The following is a 19,369-nucleotide window of genomic DNA, read 5'->3' on the forward strand; positions in this document are numbered from 1 at the left end:
ATTAGTTAACTTAAGTATTTTTTATAATAATTTCTTCAAATATTGAAGAAATTTTAAAAAGTCAGTCAGATTATAGGTAAAATAAGAAAAGAATTTAATAGATACAGTAAGTGAAAAATAATATAGATTGACAGAGAAGATGAATATGATTAATTTGAGTAGAATAGTAGCTAGTTTATACAGTAGCTAGTTCAAGAGAAAATGTTAAAGTCTAGACTTTTTATTATGAATTAATACATCATACAGTAGTATATAGCATTTCTAAAATAGACTATCAATATAATTACTTTAAATATTTAATAATAATCTAGCAGATCAGTTATGATTCAGTTATATAATCATATGAATTATTTATAATCAGTCATATGATCATATGAGTTATTTATAATCTAAACAGACTATGATATTTCTTTTTTCTCATCAATTTTAATATTTTATTATATAGTAGTTAGCAATACAAAGAGATTTTTTCTTAGACAACTCATATTCATTCTTTAATATCTAAATATATTAAAAATAATTATCTTATAAAGTCACTGAGATCAGTATTTATAAAAGAAAGAGATAAATATGATATTAAAACTCTTTATACTAGCTTTTTACTCTCATACTGCTTATTATACTGCTTATCAAAGCACTTTAAAATCAGCATTTTCTAGAGAATCAATATTATCTTAAGATTCAGCATTCAGAATTAGTATAAATTAATACTTCTCAAAATTAGTTCTTTAAAATCAGTATTTTTTAAAAAATAAAATCAGCACTTTATAAGAAATTAAATTATTATATTATTAATTTTTCATTTAATAAAAGATTATAGATAAAATTTATTATTACTTATTTATATATATAAATACTTTTAATTTTCAAAATTATTTTAAAAGATTCAGTAATTAGCTACTATTCAATTCTATATATATATTTTTATTCATTACTATTCTCTTCTTTTTATAGCATTTACTGCATTTATATATCAATTCTTTTACAATTCTAGTTATAGAGCTTCTCATACTTTCTTTTGACACTCAGTTCATTCATGTTAACTGTTCTTATAGAAATACTTATATAAAAACTAGAAAGAAATTTAAATTTTTTGTTAAATACTATTAAAAATTCTTTTAAGAATAAAGTTAATAAATTTTACAATAATGTAAAAATTAAATTGAAAGAAAAATATGCAGTTATTCTCATTAAAGTCAACTATCTGAAATGAAAGAGTTCTATTCTTGCAAATGCTTATTTGATTCAAGTAAAAGACGTTCTCAACAAACAATAAACAATATTTTCTATCACAGTTTCTTTAAAAATTAAACTTTAAAATAAGAAAAATAATTTTTTTTATATAAAAGTCTTTCAATTTTTGAATACAACTACACACAACTCTTTGAGATCACTGAATGAAGATTTCTATCTCATAGCAACTATATAAAAGAATTTTGCTTAACACTATACTATATTTTATGCAGAAGAACATCTTCAAATTATTAAGAAATTAAAAGATTTATAATATAAAAAAAAATAATTTTTATATCTATCTTGTAACTTTTCAAGATCTAAAGATAAAATTTATATCTATAGATGAAAATTAAGCTGAGAGTATCTATCATAATTTATTCATACTAGAATTGAGAGACTGATAATAGAAATTTATTAAAATAAAATTAAATGATTTCTATATCATCAAATAGAACTTTATTAAAAATCTGAATCTTGATGAATTGATGAATCAGTTGACTACTTATGTTATTATCACTATGACTCATTTCAATTTATCTGCTGTAAATGCTGTTATTAAATAATTTAATGAATATTAATATCACTACTATGAGAATACAGAGTATATTATTAAACACTACTGATTTAAAAATATGAATCTCACAAGTACTGAATGACAGAAACATAATAAGAAGCACATTGAGATATTGAAAAATAGAAATAAAAATAAGACTAAAAATAGAGATAAGAGTAAAGATAGAAATACAAAAAATCTACTTGCAAGTTAATTAACTTAAATATTCTTTATAATAATTTCTTCAAATATTGAAGAACTTTTGAAAAGTCAGCCAAATTATGAGTGAAATAAGAAAAGAATTTGATGAATACAGCAAGTGGAACACAAGATATATTAACAGAGAAGATGAATATGATTGATATAAGCAGGACAGTAGCTAGTCTGTATGGTAACTAGTCTGAGGGGAGATGTTGGAGCCTAGGCTTCCTATTATGGACTAGCACACCACACAGTAGTATATAGCATCCCTGAGATAGGCTACCAATACAACCACTTCAGACGTCCCACATAAATCAATAACTAGCAAGTGCTAAATATGATGTATACAAAGAAACATGAATGATTCCATGTAGTTACCATTTATTTGCCTTTCTTTCCGCCTATCTAACCTAATCTATTCTCCTCATCTTCCCCCCCCTTGTTTTTTGGCTTCCCATTACTTACTCACCATCACACAGATACTTAAGCAGACGAACAACCCCGTCTTTCCTCACCAATACCATCCATACCAAGATCGCAGAGTAACCATTTCAGAAACACTTGCTTCCATCTTTTCCCCTCCGCGTACCCCATAGAACGAAAGGATCGGGTTGGAGAAAAATGACTCAACAATTAGTTTCAAGTCCCTAAAGGTCCTCCCGTGACGGTAATCAAATATAATAATATATTAGGAAGAAATGGAAAAAAGATTCTTTTTTGGTTAACAAAAAGGAATTCTCACTAAAACTATTTAGAAGAAACTATTAGGAAATGAAAAGGGACCAGAACCACCTCATTGTAAAGGAACCTTGATTAATTATCAGGGGAGGAAACGTTGATAACTAATGGAAAACCGGGGGAGAAAAAAAACATTGGTGGAAAATGACATTAAGCACCCCATAATCACTCGCACTAAACTCTGTATCTTTGTTTTCGTCAATGTTTAGCTCCGGTTCCTATCTTCTCTCTACTCTCCTTTTTTGAAGGAAAAAAAAAATTACAAACACAAGGGCCGTAACAACAGATCATACGTTAAAAAATATAAAAATATAAAAAAGAACCCATTGATAGAAATCACCACAATCACAGCAAGAGGAAATCGTCGCAAGAGCAAAAAAAAGGGGGAAAAAGTGAAAAAAAGAAAAAAGGAAAGAAAAGAAGAGGAAAAACAAGAAAAGGAAAAGACAAGAAAAACCTCTTTTAAACCATTTTTAAAGCATGAGAAAAGGAAAAAGGCCAAGGGGAGTCAAGAAAAAAAGAAACCATTTAGTCAACCTCCTCGACAGTAGGACCGTCGTCACCACCACTGTGAGCACCGCCAGCTCCGGCACCAGGGAAACCGCCCGGTCCACCAGCGCCAGGGAATCCGGCACCTGGTGCGCCGCCCTCGCCTCCGGCACCGTAGAATTTCATCATGATTGGGTTGGCAACACTATTTTAACTCATTAGTATATGTTTTCTGTGTTTAGGCAGGAGGCAAGGATGAAAACTAGGATATGCGTACCTTTCAAGCTCCTTCTGCTGCGCCTCAAACTCCTCCTTGGTAGCAGTCTGGTTCTCATCGAGCCAAGAGACAGTCTTGTCGATTTCGGTCTTCAGCTTCTCCTTGTCGGAGGCGTCGAGCTTCTCATCGACCTTCGAGTCGCTGATGGTGTTCCGGAGGGAATAGGCGTAGCTTTCTAGACCGTTCTTGGCGGAGATGCGGGAAGCCTCAGCTTCGTCTTCAGCCTTGTACTTCTCGGCCTCAGCAAGCATGCGCTCGATCTCCTCCTTGGAGAGACGGCCCTTGTCATTTGTGATAACGATCTTGTTGGTCTTTCCAGTTCCCTTTTCGAGAGCGGAGACGTTCATGATACCGTTCGCGTCGACGTCGAAGGTGACTTCGATTTGAGGAACGCCACGGGGCGCGGGAGGGATACCGGTTAGCTCAAACTTGCCGAGAAGGTTGTTATCCTTGGTGCGGGCACGTTCACCCTCAAAGACCTGGATGAGCACACCTGGCTGGTTGTCGGCAAAGGTGGAGAATGTCTCAGACTTCTTGGTAGGAATAGTGGTGTTTCTCTTGATGAGTGGGGTCATGACGCCACCCGCAGTCTCGATACCGACAGATAGAGGAGCGACGTCAAGAAGAAGGATTTCATTAGTAGACTTGGAAGTCGTGTCGCCAGACAAGATGGCGGCCTGGACGGCGGCACCATATGCAACAGCCTCATCGGGATTGATGGACTTGTTTGGCTCCTTGCCGTTGAAGAAGTCGGATACAAGCTTCTGGATGCGGGGGATACGGGTGGATCCACCCACGAGGACTATCTCATGGACGCTAGATTTATCGATCTTTGCATCGCGGAGCACGCGCTCAACTGGGTCCATGGTGGAGCGGAAGAGGTCCTGGCAAAGCTCCTCGAAACGGGCACGGGTGATGGAGGTATAGAAATCAATGCCCTCGTATAGGGAGTCGATTTCGATGGATGTCTGTGCGGCAGAGGAGAGGGTGCGCTTGGCACGTTCGCAGGCAGTGCGGAGACGGCGGAGAGCACGAGCGTTTGAAGATAGATCCTTCTTGTGCTTGCGCTTGAATTCATTGACAAAGTGGTTCACGAGGCGGTTATCGAAATCCTCACCACCAAGATGAGTGTCACCAGCAGTGGACTTGACTTCGAAGATGCCCTCTTCAATGGTGAGGAGGGAGACATCAAAGGTGCCACCACCCAAGTCGAAGATGAGAACGTTGCGTTCACCCTCGGCCTTCTTGTCAAGACCATAGGCAATGGCGGCAGCAGTGGGTTCGTTGATGATCCGAAGGACATTCAGGCCAGCGATGAGACCAGCATCCTTGGTAGCTTGACGCTGGGAATCGTTGAAATAGGCAGGGACAGTAACGACAGCGTTGTTAACAGTGCCTCCAAGGTAGGATTCCGCAGTTTCTCTCATCTTCGTCAGGACCATGGAGGAGATTTCCTCCGGGGTGAACTGCTTCTCTTCGCCCTTGAACTCAACGGAGATGACTGGCTTTCCCGCCTTGTCAATGACCTTGAAGGGGAAGTGCTTCATGTCAGATTGGACCTCAGGATCAGCGAACTTGCGGCCAATGAGACGCTTGGCGTCAAAGACTGTGTTGGAGGGGTTCATGGCGACTTGATTTTTGGCGGCATCCCCGATCAGACGCTCGGTGTCTGTGAAGGCAACGAACGAGGGTGTGGTCCGGTTACCCTGGTCGTTGGCAATGATTTCAATTCTGTCATCTCGGAAGATACCCACGCACGAATACGTGGTCCCGAGATCGATACCTGCATTGAGAGTGAGAGAGAGAGAGAGAGAGAGAGAGAGATGTTAGTAATGGAGCGAAATGGGTGGCAGTATGGGAAAGATGCAGGGGTAGAGGGGTAGCAACGGTAGCGGTAGCTGTAGCAACGGCCACGTTCAGGGCAAACAAAGGCAAGCTCAGAGGAGGATGTTGGAGCTTACCGATAGCTGGAGCCATTTTCAAAGTATCAAAACCGTAGAGTCAAAAGGAAAGGGAGAATATGGAGTTTTATTTGGGAATCTTGTCGTGGGAGGTATATAACGCAGATGGGTATGATACAGCAGAGGGGGAGGGACGGGTGTTGTAGATGGGAGGATGAAGTATGCTTCAAATCCTGTGGTTGAAGAACGAAGAGAAGAGGAAGAAGAGAAGAGGAGAAAAGAGGAGAAAGCTACGTGAAGATAAAGAAAACAAGACAGAGGGGGTTGGTTGTTTTGTGGGTCAAAATTGGTTATATGTGATGCAGGCGGTGGGTGGTTTTGGGCGCCAGAAGCTTCTAGCAACCCTCAGCGGGTTCGATGGCTGTCCACCGCTTTCCACCACTATCAACACACACACAGCAACACCGGATCACGACTACGACGACAACGACAACAATAGGCTATTCAAGGGGCATGTATATGGGGGTGAGATCCCTCAATTCTTGCAATGGTAATTCGATTCCTCTTCGTAGTGGAATCTCCCCCTGAGAATGTTTCTGTATTATCCAACACAACACCGCAGTTCTCGTAGTTTCGATGTGGTCGATGGCGACGATGTTCCTGGTTGGAGCGGCCGCCCAAGAGAGGATATGACGTAATCAAGGTGGGATGATGTCTCTTCCGCTTCCGCCTTCTCCCAACCTACCGGAAAGAAGACAAACTCTACAACCCAGAGAGTAACCCTCTTCCCTCCCCCCCCCCAACTCCCGGGCTGTGGCAAAATATACCCTCCAAGAGCTCAGAGGGCCAGGGACACACACACCTTAGGAATCATGGCGGTTCTAGCGAGACAGACCCATTAAGGCAATATTACGGGAGGCAGGACAAGAATCTCAGGGAACCATCCCGGGGCAACCAGAGCATCTGAACGATCTAAATGACCGCTCCGATTAATCCTTTGCGTATTTTGCAAAGGTGCTGTACCTATGATGCCAAACTCTGCCTGGTACACCCGGGCAGGGACATGAAATTTTCAACAACTTACGTACGGACACCATTTTGCTGTATATACATGAGTGGAAATGAATATATACCTTGAAGACCAATGTGTGGTTTTTATCAATCCCTGTCATTTGGAAATCAGACTAAAAGGGGTTGACATCAAATTGTTTTGCGAGATGAGGGTCCACACTGGTGTGGTATAAGAATGGCTTTCATAGATTTTCACCACCCTGCCGCAGTCACCTATATTGTTTGAATCAGGAGAATATTTTAAGAAAATGCATTCTTGAAATACAGAAATTTTTACGGGATGTTTTTTGAGTTGCACCTCAAGCTCTTCAGTTTTAAGGCAATTACCCGATATTCACGTATAGGGAGGAAAAAAAAAAAAAAAAAAAAAAAAAAAAAAAAAAAAAAAGGCCATGTTTCAAGGTCCCAGAGAACGGGGAGTCTCAAGAAGCCATAGCCATTCAAGCGATGCCGATAGATATCTATAACTGGTGGCTAGCAAATAGACTGCTCAATGAAGCACTATATATTAATCCATTCGGACATTCTTTGTCGAACGAGGTATAAATGGAATTTCTATCACGGTCATCTTCCTATATACATACAGCGCCTCCGTAAATCGTTTAAGTATCGTTGAATGTTGCTGGCTAGGATCATTAACTACTAATTAGCAGACCTTCAAGAGGGCTTCGAGGGTCATCTGACTTGTTCGAAACCTCTTTAGCGTGAAATAGTCGCGACTCTTGCGCCTAATGACTCTATGCTGGGCTGGGTGATCCCCCCTCTTTGTATAATCATTCATCACTGGAGCTTCAACAAACAACAAACAACAAACAACAAAACCACCACCCTGACTAAAGACTTTTTTACCACTCCTCCTACAAGACAGGCCAATCTGCTCTACTACTTCCCTCCTCTATTGCTCCTTGAAGATCAACTTTCATTCCCCCCCTCCCCTTACTCTCCTAAATACCACACTCTCCCGCACAGAATGGGCGACAGAGCTGCTACAGTTGGTGACAGCGAAAGTGGCCTGGGCAAGGGCAAGGACAAAGCCATCGATGATCTGAGCATGGGCGAGGAAGAGGAGAACTCTTCTGATGAAAGCGTCGCTGAGGATGTGGTATGTATTTACCTTGGTGCTTGAAACACACACCCCCACCCCCCCAAAAAAAAAAAAAAAAAAAGAAAAACCCACGCCGTCTTTCCATTGACAGCGCACAGAGTTTGCATAAAATACGAATTCATTATGTGTATTCATTATGGAGGAGAAGAATTTTCACTAACAATCTTCTTGTTTGCACATTAAGGCCGCAGATGGTAAGAATCTGATTAAACCCCCCCTCCCCTTTCAAACAAATTTACCCCACCTAGTATATAACTGTAGCCTCCTGCAACCTTCGTCCTTAGAAGAAACATATCCCATCGCTTCCTACATGTTCTTCATCACAACCATTGCGCCCCACTTTTAACTTCTACAGCCTTCCCCAACCAAACCTACATACAAAACTAACACTCTCTGCAAAAACAACCAGAAGACGAAGACGACGCCCAGAACGACCTTGAACCAATCTCCACCTCCAACATTATCAGCGACGGACGACGAACCCGCGGCAAGACAATCGATTTTGCTGAGGCTGCTAGAAAGGCCCATGAAGCGGGCGTGCAGATTGACGAGGACGACGATGATGACGATGACGATTTCGAGGCGAAGGATGATGAAACTAATGTCAATGATGCAGATGATTTGATGAAGGATTGAGCGTGTTGAGAAAAATGGAAAATAATTTGTGAAGAGTGAGGGTTGAAGAGAATGGATTGGAGGTAAATCTGTTGAGAGATACAAAATGCCCCTTTTTTGTTTTTTTTCGCAAATACGAATGACGAAATGATAAGAATACAGCCAGCCGTCCAATGAGATCTATTTTTTTTTTTTTTTTTTTTTTTTTTTTTGGTTTTTATTTCGTGTTTTTCTTACGTTTTTCTAGATCGTTGACCTTTCACAAAATCATTTCTACTTTCTCAGTCTGGTTGATTAGAGGGGTGGTTTTCAAAGCATACGTGATACGCGATATTCCAAGCGGGCAATCGGGGGAATCAACAACAAGGGAAGAAGAGAGGCAAAAAAGAAAATTGATTATGGGATTTCATCATGTTTGGGGAATGTGGACTCTCCGTCTCTTTTCTTTTGTTTACTTTTTTCTTGGTCGTGTGTTTTCGCTCTTGTGGCAAGATAAAAAAAGCAGGGAGAAAGCGGACTGAGAAAAAGGTATGATTATTATATTGCATATAGACTCTTGCAAAAATTCCGAAATAAAATCCTACTTGTAAGAAGTAACTTATAGCAATTCTTTACTGGCTAGAGGATCAAAAGTAGCATGGAGTAACTCCGTACAGAGCCTACAAAATGAAATCGCCTTATTCCGTGAAGGAAACAGGAGACGACAACAATGAGAAATACGTTCAACAACCCAGCAGATTGAGAATCCTGCGCCTGCTTGCATAGGGATCTACATCTCAACCATCATCCCTACATCCTCTACATCTTCTTCATCCCCTTCATTCCCTCACTTCCCTCTTGTTTGTCCGTGGAGACTTCTCCAGATGCCAAGACCCCGTGCACAGCGCGCTCTTCCCACTAACTATTTGAGAGTAGTAGTGCAGGATGACTAAGCCCTTGAGCCCATTCAACCTTCGACTGTGGCATCAAAGGAGTTGACGCTGCTGGCCAGATATGTCAACATCTCAACATCTCACCTTCTGCTCCTCTAATCCCCATACACGTTATAATGTCTACCTCCTGCGATCTATGCTGACATCCCAATAATGGCTTCGAGGTATGTCTACGTCTATCCAACAGAGAGAATCCCCATTCCTGGCTTTTGTGCACCTTCCCATTTTTTTTTTTTTTTTCTCCGTAACACATCGTACAGGTTCACACATTCCTCGCTCCACCAGCGCGATCCTCGAGCCTCCTCGAGCCTCTTTGATTCATACGGCGGCAGCGACAGCGAGAGAAGCCGCCCACAACCTGGCCGGTCGCCGGGGAAGATTGGCGGATATGGCTTTTCGGGATCTCCAAATGGACATGTAGACAGAGAGTCTGCGTCGTATCGGGTCGCAACGCCGAATTCGAGGTATGTTGAGCATTTCCGTCTAGCACTGTCCAACTTTGCGTGCTTGTCGAATAGAAATGATAGCTGGATATCCCATCCATGATGCTGGAAAGAATTTATGAAGAAAATAATCAATCGGACGAATGGAACTGATTGCTCTTAGGGGCCAATATTCCGATGCAGTTCTTGACTCTCTTGAATCACAAAACGAGACGGAGCTCGAAGGCATGTCCGCGAAAGTGAAGTTGTTGAAAGACGTATGCAGCAAACCTCTGCTACCTGTTATTAATATTCAGTTATTCCCTCTGTGAACCAACTCCTCTCCGATTTCCGCCCCTCCTAACCTGGCGAAAAATTGCAGATAACAATAGCCATCGGCGACGAAATCCGCGACTCCTCCGCCCTCGCTGAAAAAATGAACGATACCTTTGACAACACTCGAGTACGGCTTCGCGGAACTATGAACCGGATGCTTGTCATGGCTCAGAAGACTGGCGTTGGCTGGAAAGCCTGGCTGGGTTTCTTCTGCGCTGTGTTCTTGCTCTTCGCCTATGTGTGGCTATTTTGAGCAAGCCCCTGAAATATTCAGTTGGTCCCGGGGGACTGGTCCTGAATATATAAGCTATGACACGGAATAAATCGAAACGAACTCGGAAGTGGAAGATAGAAGAAGAGGATATGAGATGGGAAACCAGGATAATTAAACCCTATTCGGCTTCTCCAACACAGCGCAGGTGGGACCTTATCTATGACCAAATTTTTCGAAAACCAATGCCCGTTCCTTCGATTTTTGTTACCCCATACGAATACCACATCCTATCCTCCAGGCCGTGCTACCGTGAACCTCGATCCCCATGCTATATGATGACGCTATAATATTTATACGTGTACCCTTTGTGACCATTCCCGCCTTCGTGTCCTCGTCGGCCGTTGTACATTTCAGCACCATCGCATATATGGAGTTCTTATTGTTGTTTCCGGATTCAACCCAATAATGAAGAGAGGAAAAAGTAGTTGGATTAGACATTTTTCACACCTTTTTCTTTAAATGAATATACGCAAAACCGGTAATTCTGGTAATTCTATTAAGAACATGGGCGGCGCGCTGCAAAGGCTTTTCGGAACTGTGCTTTTCACCACAACCTTCTCTTTTTTTACGTCTTTCCCGAGGTTTCATCATTATTTTACTGTTCATGATTAGTTCATCTCTCTCATTTTCTCAATTATTATTGTACTGAACGATCCATCATTGCTGCGAGACTCGACTTTTTTTTTTTTCTGTCTAGTCTTTGAACTGGTTTACTATAACCACGCATCCGATAATAATGTCCTGCATCATTCCTTTCTCTGTGGCTTTCATATTCAATTTGAATGGTAATTAGTGCAAGCTTTATCTCTCCCGAGTTTTGATAACTTTCTCTTTAGGCACTGATATCTATTAGGGGGTGGTGGGGTTTGCTAGCTCTAAATGAGATTATTGCTTTTAAAACTCCTTTCATTCTCTCTCCTGGGAGGTTATTTAGGTATCTGGGCGAAAGCGGTTGTGTTCTCTCCCCTCCAAACATGGCACTTCTTTGCCGATGGGTGATTGCTTATCAGTTTTATGACCAGATCTCATCCTCTTGTAATTATTTGAGCCAGCTCTCTTTTATGCTCTTTTGTCTGTGTAATAGAGCGGAAATATAAGCTTTTCACAATAGTGGACTCTACATACTGGATCCAAGCACTGTAGCGGAGATTGAAATAAAAGATTCAACGCACATCATGTACCATATAGAGATAACTGAAGAAACACATTCTACACCTGCTGTTAATTCCATCTCACTAAGTGTATAGCCTACAAAGATAACTACACCGGATTAACGAGACTGCCGCATGAATAACGCCTTGCTGCATTTCAAACAAAACAATTCTAGGCAGGTGGCAGATAACAAACCGTCATCAAAAAACGACAAAAAAAAAAAAAAAAAAAAAAAAAAAAAGAAAGAAAGAAAGAAAGAAAGAAAGAAAGAAAGAAAAAGAAAAAGAAAAAGAAAAGAAAAGAAAGAAAAGAAAAAAAAGGAAAGGAAAGGAAAAATTCCAGGGGTGGAGACGTAGAGTGAAATCTACAAATCAAGATTATTCTCAGAAGAAGCAGCCATCGCAGACCGCCTTCTCGGTCGCCTCCGCTGATTGCGCAAGTTCATGTTTTCCGTTGTAACAGAGCCAACCGGACTCCCATCTTCGCCCCGGCCCCGTAATCGCAAAAAAGAGCTTCCAGCATCAGTATCCAGGTGCACGGGGGACTGCGGCTGGAGACGCGGTAAGGGTTGAGCAATGGCGGAACTGCTTGAGTGGAAATTGTGCGCGGGGTAAGCGTGGGTATTATCTACTATTTCCATATCTGCGTCGACGTATGCCTCTGCCTCGTCGCTATCATCCTCGTCATCATCATCATCATCATCTTCTTCTTCTTCTTCTTCTTCTTCTCCTACGTCCCCATCAGTATCAGTGTGCTCCCACTCCTGGTGCTGGCTGATGCCATCCCCCCCTACGCTAGGGATGTCCGCGTCGAGATCGCGCTCCATCACACTTGGGCCCTCTCCCGATCCCGCCGCAGACATAGGGGCAGAGGGCATATCCTCGTCAAGATCAGGCTCAGGCTCAGGCTGGCTGTCGAAAAAGTCTTCTTCATCATCTTCCTCATCCTCGTCCTCATCACCATCGCTCTCGTCGTCACCATCACCCATCCCAAACCCATCCGGCACATCATCATCCAAATCTCTCTCCATCAACCCCCCATCCTCATCATCCTCCAACCCCTCCTCCCCCTCCTCCATCAACCCCCCCAAACCCCCACTCCCATCCGCATCGGGAATATCATCATCCAAATCCCTCCCCAACAGCTCCCCACCCAACCCCATTCCCGTCCCCATCCCATCACCCGTCATCGTCCCTTCAACAGTCCCCATCCCCCTTCCATCCCCCCCAAACTCCAAACCCAACTCCCCACCCAACCCCTCTGCCGCAGCAGCCCCTTCCTCCCTCTCCGCCTCCTCCTCCCGCACCCCCAGCATCGTCTTCGAGCAGCCCGCCGGCTTAATCCACGAAAACCCAAAGGCAGCAATGTTCTGTTTGCGAATGCGCAGCGCGTGTTCTTCCAGGAGTAATGTGGCTAGGGAATCTGATGATTGTGAAGCGGCTGCTGCTGCGGCCATTGCAGATCCACCGGACCGTGCGGGTTGCTGCTGAGCCTGTCGGCGCCGGCTTTGGGAGCCATGTTGCTGGTTGCTGGAATTGTTGGTGGTTCGGTTCGGTTGGGATGGGGTATACCAGAGGGCGTGGGACTGGGTGATGATTAAACTTTATTAGAATATTTGGGACACTGGTTAATTGAAGGAGGATGTAATTTATTGAAGGGTTCTTACATCACGAGGTTCTAATTGAGGGAGCGAGGAGAGCATTTTTATTTTATTTTATTTTACTTTTTTCTTCTTTCTTTTGTTTACCTTCTTTCAGTAATGTTCATCTCTTTCTTCACTTTCTCCCTCCTGAGGTGAGTTTTCAATTCCCATTGAAGGGAAGAATTCCAAATAGTGCGAGTAATCGTATATCGCGAAAAAGGAATAAATTTTGTGGTATGGTTCATTAGGCGTGTTATCTGATTTTCTCATCAAGTGAGGTTGTTGTAGCGTTCTGTAGATGCAACGATGAGGTCATTATGACATCACGTGATACATCTTTTTCAGTGGCTGAAAGTTGATAAGCGAAGCATATTTGAAAGTGGAGCATGAAATCGTATTGTTTGAAGAACAAGAAGAGAGTATGTAACTTCTTGAGAAATTCCTGTTGAAAGAAAAGAAAAAAAAAAAAAAAAAAAAAAGGGATAACTAGATACGGGTAATATTTGAATACATCAGAATTTAAAGATGGTATGCAAAACTCCATAAATGAATGCACTCCTAGTTAACTGGACCAAAACATGCCACGATGGGATTATTGTTAAAGTCCTCAGCTGCCCGTCGCTGATCATTGCTTTCTAGCGTGTTGGTGACCGTGCCATGGGAGAGCATTAATTCCTCGAGAGTTCCTGTATTTTCGGTGTTGGATGTGTCTGTGGGTTGGCCTGTGATGATGAGGGCTTGCAGGGACATGGAGGTAAGACGTAGCAAATGCATTATGGCTGATACAGGGCTGCTATGGCTGCTACACTTTGACAATTGAAGGTGGCTACAATGGCTGTAAAAGGAGGGAGTATCTTAGTATGGAATGCGTGGAATCGTCATGTCAAGCTACATCAAATCCGACCCATTACCATTCCCTTGAAGACGAAGGAAAATTAGGAGACTTGCATCAAAGGAAGAAAATACAAAGTAAAATAGTAATATCAGAAATCGATATAGAATCCCTGAATTAATTCACGAAAATGGAAATATGCCCTGTTTCAAGGGACTCTTCAAAGGTGCTGGATCATCATAAACCCTAAGCAGGGCGTCAAGCAAGTCACAGAGGTAGGGAGGTAGTTATCTGCTCGAGAGCAACCGCACTGCCAAACCCCACGGCTCGGTTATTGTCTTCATAAAGTTGTCATGAAGGCGCATATTGTGATATATTCTGACGATGGATCCATATCCACTCTGTAGAAAGTGGACAACTCTCGCATCCCAAGCAATGTTGGAAATTCCTCCACTGCATAGCCTCTAGTTAAATAAACTAAATAAACAAAGCGTGTACAAGAAGGGTTGAACCAGGTGAGCTGCAGTCAGTCAAAGAAGCAAGCTTCACAGAGCTGCAGTGAGCACAGAGAAATAACCACACTTAATATGCTACTAGTTACTGAGTTTAATTAATGTAATCCACCCCTGAGTGAACCACACCCCTGAGCGAACCATCAAATCCAAAAAAGCTTCAACTTTATAACTCACCCACTTCAATGTGTGAGAATGCCACCAATTCGCAATAAAAATGTCAGAAACTCTATAGAAATAGAGAAAAGAATTGAACTCATGATAAAACCTTTAAAAAATAATGAAATTATCTTAATTTGTGAAGCTACATGTTTTTATAAGGTTCTATATACTATTTTACATTATAGACTTAATGACTGACCTGCACATATGAATCTACATGCAAATTCAATCAAATTAACTGAGTCTGAAGAGAATCAACTAGTTCAGTAAATTTTAAATCTGACAAAATAAAGAATACTCTTTTAGTTAGTATTTGTTGAGAATATGATCAATTATCTTTTTAAACTTTAGTATTCAATCTTTATTTCAATCTCTGTTCTCTAAGTTAGCAAGAATTGAATCTGCAAGCTAATTAAATATTCTACAGAGCTTCATTGCTACTATTTCAGATATTATAATTATGAGTAAGCTAAATATAAGAATATAAAAGTTATTCAGACTTGGTTTAAGATCTTAAAGAATATAATTGCTAAATATAAGATTATATTTGAAGATATATATAACTTTAATGAGACTGAGTTTGCAATAGGGATCTATGCCACTACTAAGATTATTACTAGTAGTGAGTGCTATGACTGAGCAAAGCTTCTACAGCTTAAAAATCAGAAATGAATAACTATGATTAAAGCAGTCAACATATCAAACTTAGTTTTATCTTCATATATAATTCTTAAGGATCAGAAGCTATAGAAAAGCTGATTTGATAAGCTTTTAAATGACTGAAGACTTGATGTTAGCTCTAATAACTGAACTACAGATAAAATAAAAGTTAAATGACTTACTAGATTATTTATTTCTACTGCAAATTCACACAGAATTGACACTTATCTTCTTCTTATTCTGAATAAGTATGATAGTCATTTTATCTCAAAATTTAAGTATATCTACAAGAAGAATAAAATTATTCTTCTATGCATGCTAGCACATTTTTTTACATCTCTTGCAGTCACTAGATATGAGTGTTTTTGCACTTTTAAAACACATATACAATAGCCTTGTTGAACAGTAAATGCAGCTTAAATTCAATATCATTAAGAAGACAGACTTTATAAATGCCTACTTTGTAGCATATATACAAGCTTTTAAAGCTCAAAATATTTAAAGCAGCTTCAGAGCTACTGATATAGTATCATTTGAACCAGATCAAGTTATTCAATAGTTAAATATTCAATTCTGAATTTCTACTCTCTTGATCAGCAGATTAAGCAATTCAATCTTATTCTTAATGCTTCAAACATCTAGTAATCTGTGAAAATTAAAGCAGCAGGTCAAGAAGATTAAAAGTTTTATGAAAAGTTAGCAGTTTCAAGGTTTAGTAGAAGACCTTGATCAAATTATCAAGATCTATGAATATGAGATAGTCAATATCACTATTATAAAAAAGTAATATTAGAATATATTCAATGCAAATGAGAAAAAGAAGCAAAAATGCAAGAAATTTGTCTGAAGAATTCAACGAGAAGGAGATTTAATCAAACAGGAAGCTACTCAGCTTGCTATTTTAACTGCTGCACTCATTGAACAATTAGTCATTTAATTCTCTATGTCTTCATCTGCAGAATTTCAATCATGCTCAAGAGTTTCACAACAGTGCAGCAATTGCAATTTGCCTAATCATAAGAGAACAAGATGGCCCAATTCTAGTGTAAATTAATTTAATTTAATAAGGCATTGTTGATATGAATATTTCAGGTTAAATTCTAGCTAGTTGAAATACGATGATTTTGGTGGTTCAGTCGGGGGTGTGGTTCGCTCAGGGGTGGATTACATTAGTTAACTAGTTAACTAGGAGTGGATTATGTAATAGCCAACTACCGCCCGCCCGCCCGTGCTCTAGTCCGGATGCAGCCTAGCGCTCTTTGACTTCCGCCAAACCAACAAATTAAAAAAAAACAGTAAAAAAATTTTTGGAGCTTGGGAGACATGTGTAAATAAACGACATCCCCGTATTCATTGGCACTGTTTCTTCTCTGTTTCTTCTCTCTCTGTTGATTTCGCTTCATTCCCCTGCTGCGTGCTTCTTTTTCACTTCTCTCAAATCCCGTCCTTTCGTTCTGCGGCCAGCTTCACCAATTTGCGAATATCATATCATGTCTCCTCCTGCTCTTGTCGCTCCTGGCGCAGGTTCTGCCGCAAAGGATGTGAAGAGAGAGTCGGGGATTGCTCGACTTCTCGGATCGGGTACGTTGGCATTTTCACCCGTTTCTCGGAGAGAATAGAAAATAATAGCCGATTTTCTAACACGGCTCTATAGGATGCTCTGGCATTGCTGAACTTCTTATCTTCCATCCCGTATGGTCCTTAGCACACCTTTCAACTACTTCTAACCAACCCCCAAACTAAGGCCGCCTTCACTAGGTTGATACCACCTCAAAACGTTTAATGAGTCATCATGGAAAGGTCAGTTGATCGGACGCGGATGCGGATGGGGGATGCCCTTCGTTGATTTGTTCAATGTAACTTACATGTTTCAAAGATCACCAATGTTTCGCAATTGAGCACAGTCATTTTCAAAGACTTTGCCTCTGCCTCCGTCGCGTCGAAATTTACCTCTCTTTTCCCTGGTCTAGGATATGCAGCTGGATACAAGGTTTGCCTTTCTGGTGATATCCCCTCTGGTTTTCGTATTGCGCATTAATGAATCCGTCGTTTTTAGGTCTTGCAACGGATATACAAGTATGGTGGACAGCCATTTGTCCGGGATTATCTGGAGAAGCACCATGGCTCTTCATTCGACAATGCATTTGGCAAGGGCACGGGAAAGGCAATCATGCATGCCACAGCTGGAAGGTAAGGGGATTGAATTCAAGACCAACGTCGATTCATGAAAGAAAGAGAACAAGGATCACCAACTAAACTATTGTTTTCCCCCTTTTGATTTTAGTTTGATCGGTATTGGAGAGATAATCCTTCTCCCTCTTGACGTCCTCAAGATCAAGCGTCAGACCAACCCCGAAGCATTCCGGGGCCGTGGTCTCTTCAAGATTATCAAAGACGAGGGCATGGGTCTTTACCGCGGCGCAGGGTGGACCGCAGCGCGAAATGCCCCAGGTTCCTTTGCAGTATGTCAAACTTACCTCAATCCACGCATGTGATACCCCCCTCAACCCCCAAAATTGGATCTAACAACGCACATTTCATATAGCTCTTCGGCGGCTCCGCTTTTACCAAAGAATACTTTTTCGGCCTAAAAGATTACAACTCCGCCACGTGGCTTCAGAACTTTATAGCATCGATTGCTGGCGCGAGCGCCTCACTTATCGTCTCCGCTCCACTGGATGTCATTAAGACACGGATTCAGAACCGAAACTTCGAGAATCCAGAGTCTGGCTTCCGTATCGTAAACAGCATGATCAAGAATGAGGGCCTGACTAGTTTCTTCAAGGGATTGATGCCTAAGCTCCTCATGACGGGGCCAAAGCTTGTCTTTAGCTTCTGGCTTGCGCAAACGTTGATTCCGGCGTTTGGGAAGGTTGTGTAAGGTCCGGGAGCGAATTAATAGAACTAAATTTCTTTTGCTCCTGATTTTGTTTCATTTTATTTTTACTATTTTTGTATCGTGCGCGACTTCACGACATGTTCGGTTTCGGCATTTGTTTTCCTACTGCATACTTCTTTTCGTTTATTTTTATATGAAGTCAGTTTATGCTTGGGGTCTCTATTTAACGAGCGATTGTAATATACGGTTTCACCCTCCTCTTCGGCTTTTTACTTCAATTTCTGCTCATTCCTCTATAGTCAATGACCTTTCTATACAGGACAGGACGGATTGCGATATAGGCGTTTAAATGGATATATGATTTCCTTGCACTGTGGATTGACCAATTTCAATTTCATCTTGAGTGGGGGCTGACTCCTCATATCCCTGAATTTCCATTCATCGGTCCATGGGGTTGATTGGCAGCATGTCGAAATCCCTTGCAATGTCTATCCAATGTGCCCCCACATACTATGCTGCCGATTCTCAGGCCACCATTAATATATCACTACCCAAGAGATTAAGCGTCTGCTGTCGTCTCAGCACTTATACAGACAGAAATCTGCTCAGCGAAAAAAATGACTACCATATGCCCGGTCCATCCGGCTCTCATTATCTGGGGATATCTGGATAGATCCCTGGAAGATTATCAGATATAAATATCTCTTGCCCTGCGCTGTGCAAAGCAAAACGCCCTTTGAATATTGCCAAACGTTTCCGCCCAGGGCTCCGTCCAATCAACATCAACAACAGTAACCTCCAAACCCAACCGACGACTCCCGATCTCCGTTCAAAGAGCCTTAACATACATCCAGCTGCCCGTTGTATTACATCAATAATACATGAAGGGAGTAAATAAAATAAAGGAATATCCTCATCATGGCTGCCGCGGTTGTCTACCCACACCTCATTTCAAAGTGAGTAAATCAATCCAATCAATCAAACAATCCAGCTCAAAAATCTTTTCCCCCCGGCAACCTTCCCACCCGACCCAAGTAGTATTGCATTCCCATTTTTTTTAACACAATCACGCATAGAATCGCCGACCCCCTCTTTGCAGTCTTTATCGGCACCTCAGCAGCCTTCGTGCGCATCCGCCGCGAACATAAAGAGAAACACCCTGACCAGCCGGCCGATGCGCGCTATCTGTTTAACCTTGGCACAACGAGGGTGAAGAGGTGGTGGGGTGGGTGGTCGGAGTAGATTTGGGGGGGGGTTTGTGTGGATATTTGGGAATTTGGGGATTTGGGAACTTGGGAACTTATAGCGAATGAAGAGCGAAAAGTAAACTGCTCTCATGTCAAAATCGTTAGATTGCGGAGGACTGTGGAATCTCCGCACCCACGAGACCGGATATTTCAGAAGCTAGCTCCACGGATCA

At 41.4% G+C, this 19,369-nt stretch overlaps 7 protein-coding genes across 7 annotated transcripts; 4 read left to right on the top strand and 3 right to left on the bottom strand.

Annotated features, from left to right (window-relative positions):
• Positions 1-3,256: 3,256 nt before the first annotated feature.
• On the bottom strand, positions 3,257-5,471 carry PAAG_08003 (hsp70-like protein; the record flags this gene model as incomplete). The annotated part of the gene is made up of 3 exons (XM_002790071.2): positions 3,257-3,422; positions 3,495-5,277; positions 5,456-5,471. The coding sequence occupies 3 exons, from the start codon at positions 5,469-5,471 to the stop codon at positions 3,257-3,259; spliced, it is 1,965 nt and encodes a 654-aa protein (XP_002790117.1).
• Positions 5,472-7,436: 1,965 nt separating this feature from the next.
• Positions 7,437-8,207, top strand: PAAG_08005 (hypothetical protein; the record flags this gene model as incomplete). Its single annotated transcript, XM_002790073.2, has 3 exons — positions 7,437-7,568; positions 7,756-7,765; positions 7,981-8,207. 3 exons carry the CDS (start codon positions 7,437-7,439, stop codon positions 8,205-8,207), a joined length of 369 nt encoding a protein of 122 aa, XP_002790119.1.
• A 1,064-nt stretch (positions 8,208-9,271) lies between these two features.
• Positions 9,272-10,129, top strand: PAAG_08006 (v-SNARE; the record flags this gene model as incomplete). Its single annotated transcript, XM_002790074.2, has 4 exons — positions 9,272-9,282; positions 9,379-9,582; positions 9,725-9,818; positions 9,923-10,129. 4 exons carry the CDS (start codon positions 9,272-9,274, stop codon positions 10,127-10,129), a joined length of 516 nt encoding a protein of 171 aa, XP_002790120.1.
• Positions 10,130-11,666: 1,537 nt separating this feature from the next.
• On the bottom strand, positions 11,667-13,004 carry PAAG_12486 (hypothetical protein; the record flags this gene model as incomplete). The annotated part of the gene is made up of 2 exons (XM_015847966.1): positions 11,667-12,887; positions 12,969-13,004. 2 exons carry the CDS (start codon positions 13,002-13,004, stop codon positions 11,667-11,669), a joined length of 1,257 nt encoding a protein of 418 aa, XP_015702433.1.
• A 498-nt stretch (positions 13,005-13,502) lies between these two features.
• Positions 13,503-13,718, bottom strand: PAAG_08009 (hypothetical protein; the record flags this gene model as incomplete). The annotated part of the gene is made up of 1 exon (XM_002790077.2): positions 13,503-13,718. One exon carries the CDS (start codon positions 13,716-13,718, stop codon positions 13,503-13,505), a length of 216 nt encoding a protein of 71 aa, XP_002790123.2.
• Positions 13,719-16,600: 2,882 nt separating this feature from the next.
• PAAG_08010 (mitochondrial carrier protein) lies at positions 16,601-17,991 on the top strand (the record flags this gene model as incomplete). The annotated part of the gene is made up of 7 exons (XM_002790078.1): positions 16,601-16,691; positions 16,765-16,802; positions 16,869-16,910; positions 16,987-17,100; positions 17,167-17,300; positions 17,395-17,572; positions 17,656-17,991. 7 exons carry the CDS (start codon positions 16,601-16,603, stop codon positions 17,989-17,991), a joined length of 933 nt encoding a protein of 310 aa, XP_002790124.1.
• An 876-nt stretch (positions 17,992-18,867) lies between these two features.
• Positions 18,868-19,191, top strand: PAAG_08011 (hypothetical protein; the record flags this gene model as incomplete). Its single annotated transcript, XM_002790079.2, has 2 exons — positions 18,868-18,905; positions 19,026-19,191. 2 exons carry the CDS (start codon positions 18,868-18,870, stop codon positions 19,189-19,191), a joined length of 204 nt encoding a protein of 67 aa, XP_002790125.1.
• Positions 19,192-19,369: the final 178 nt, after the last annotated feature.

The sequence above is a fragment of the Paracoccidioides lutzii genome (assembly GCF_000150705.2).
Source record: "Paracoccidioides lutzii Pb01 unplaced genomic scaffold supercont2.28, whole genome shotgun sequence".
In the NCBI taxonomy this organism is placed as follows: Eukaryota; Fungi; Ascomycota; class Eurotiomycetes; order Onygenales; family Ajellomycetaceae; genus Paracoccidioides; species Paracoccidioides lutzii.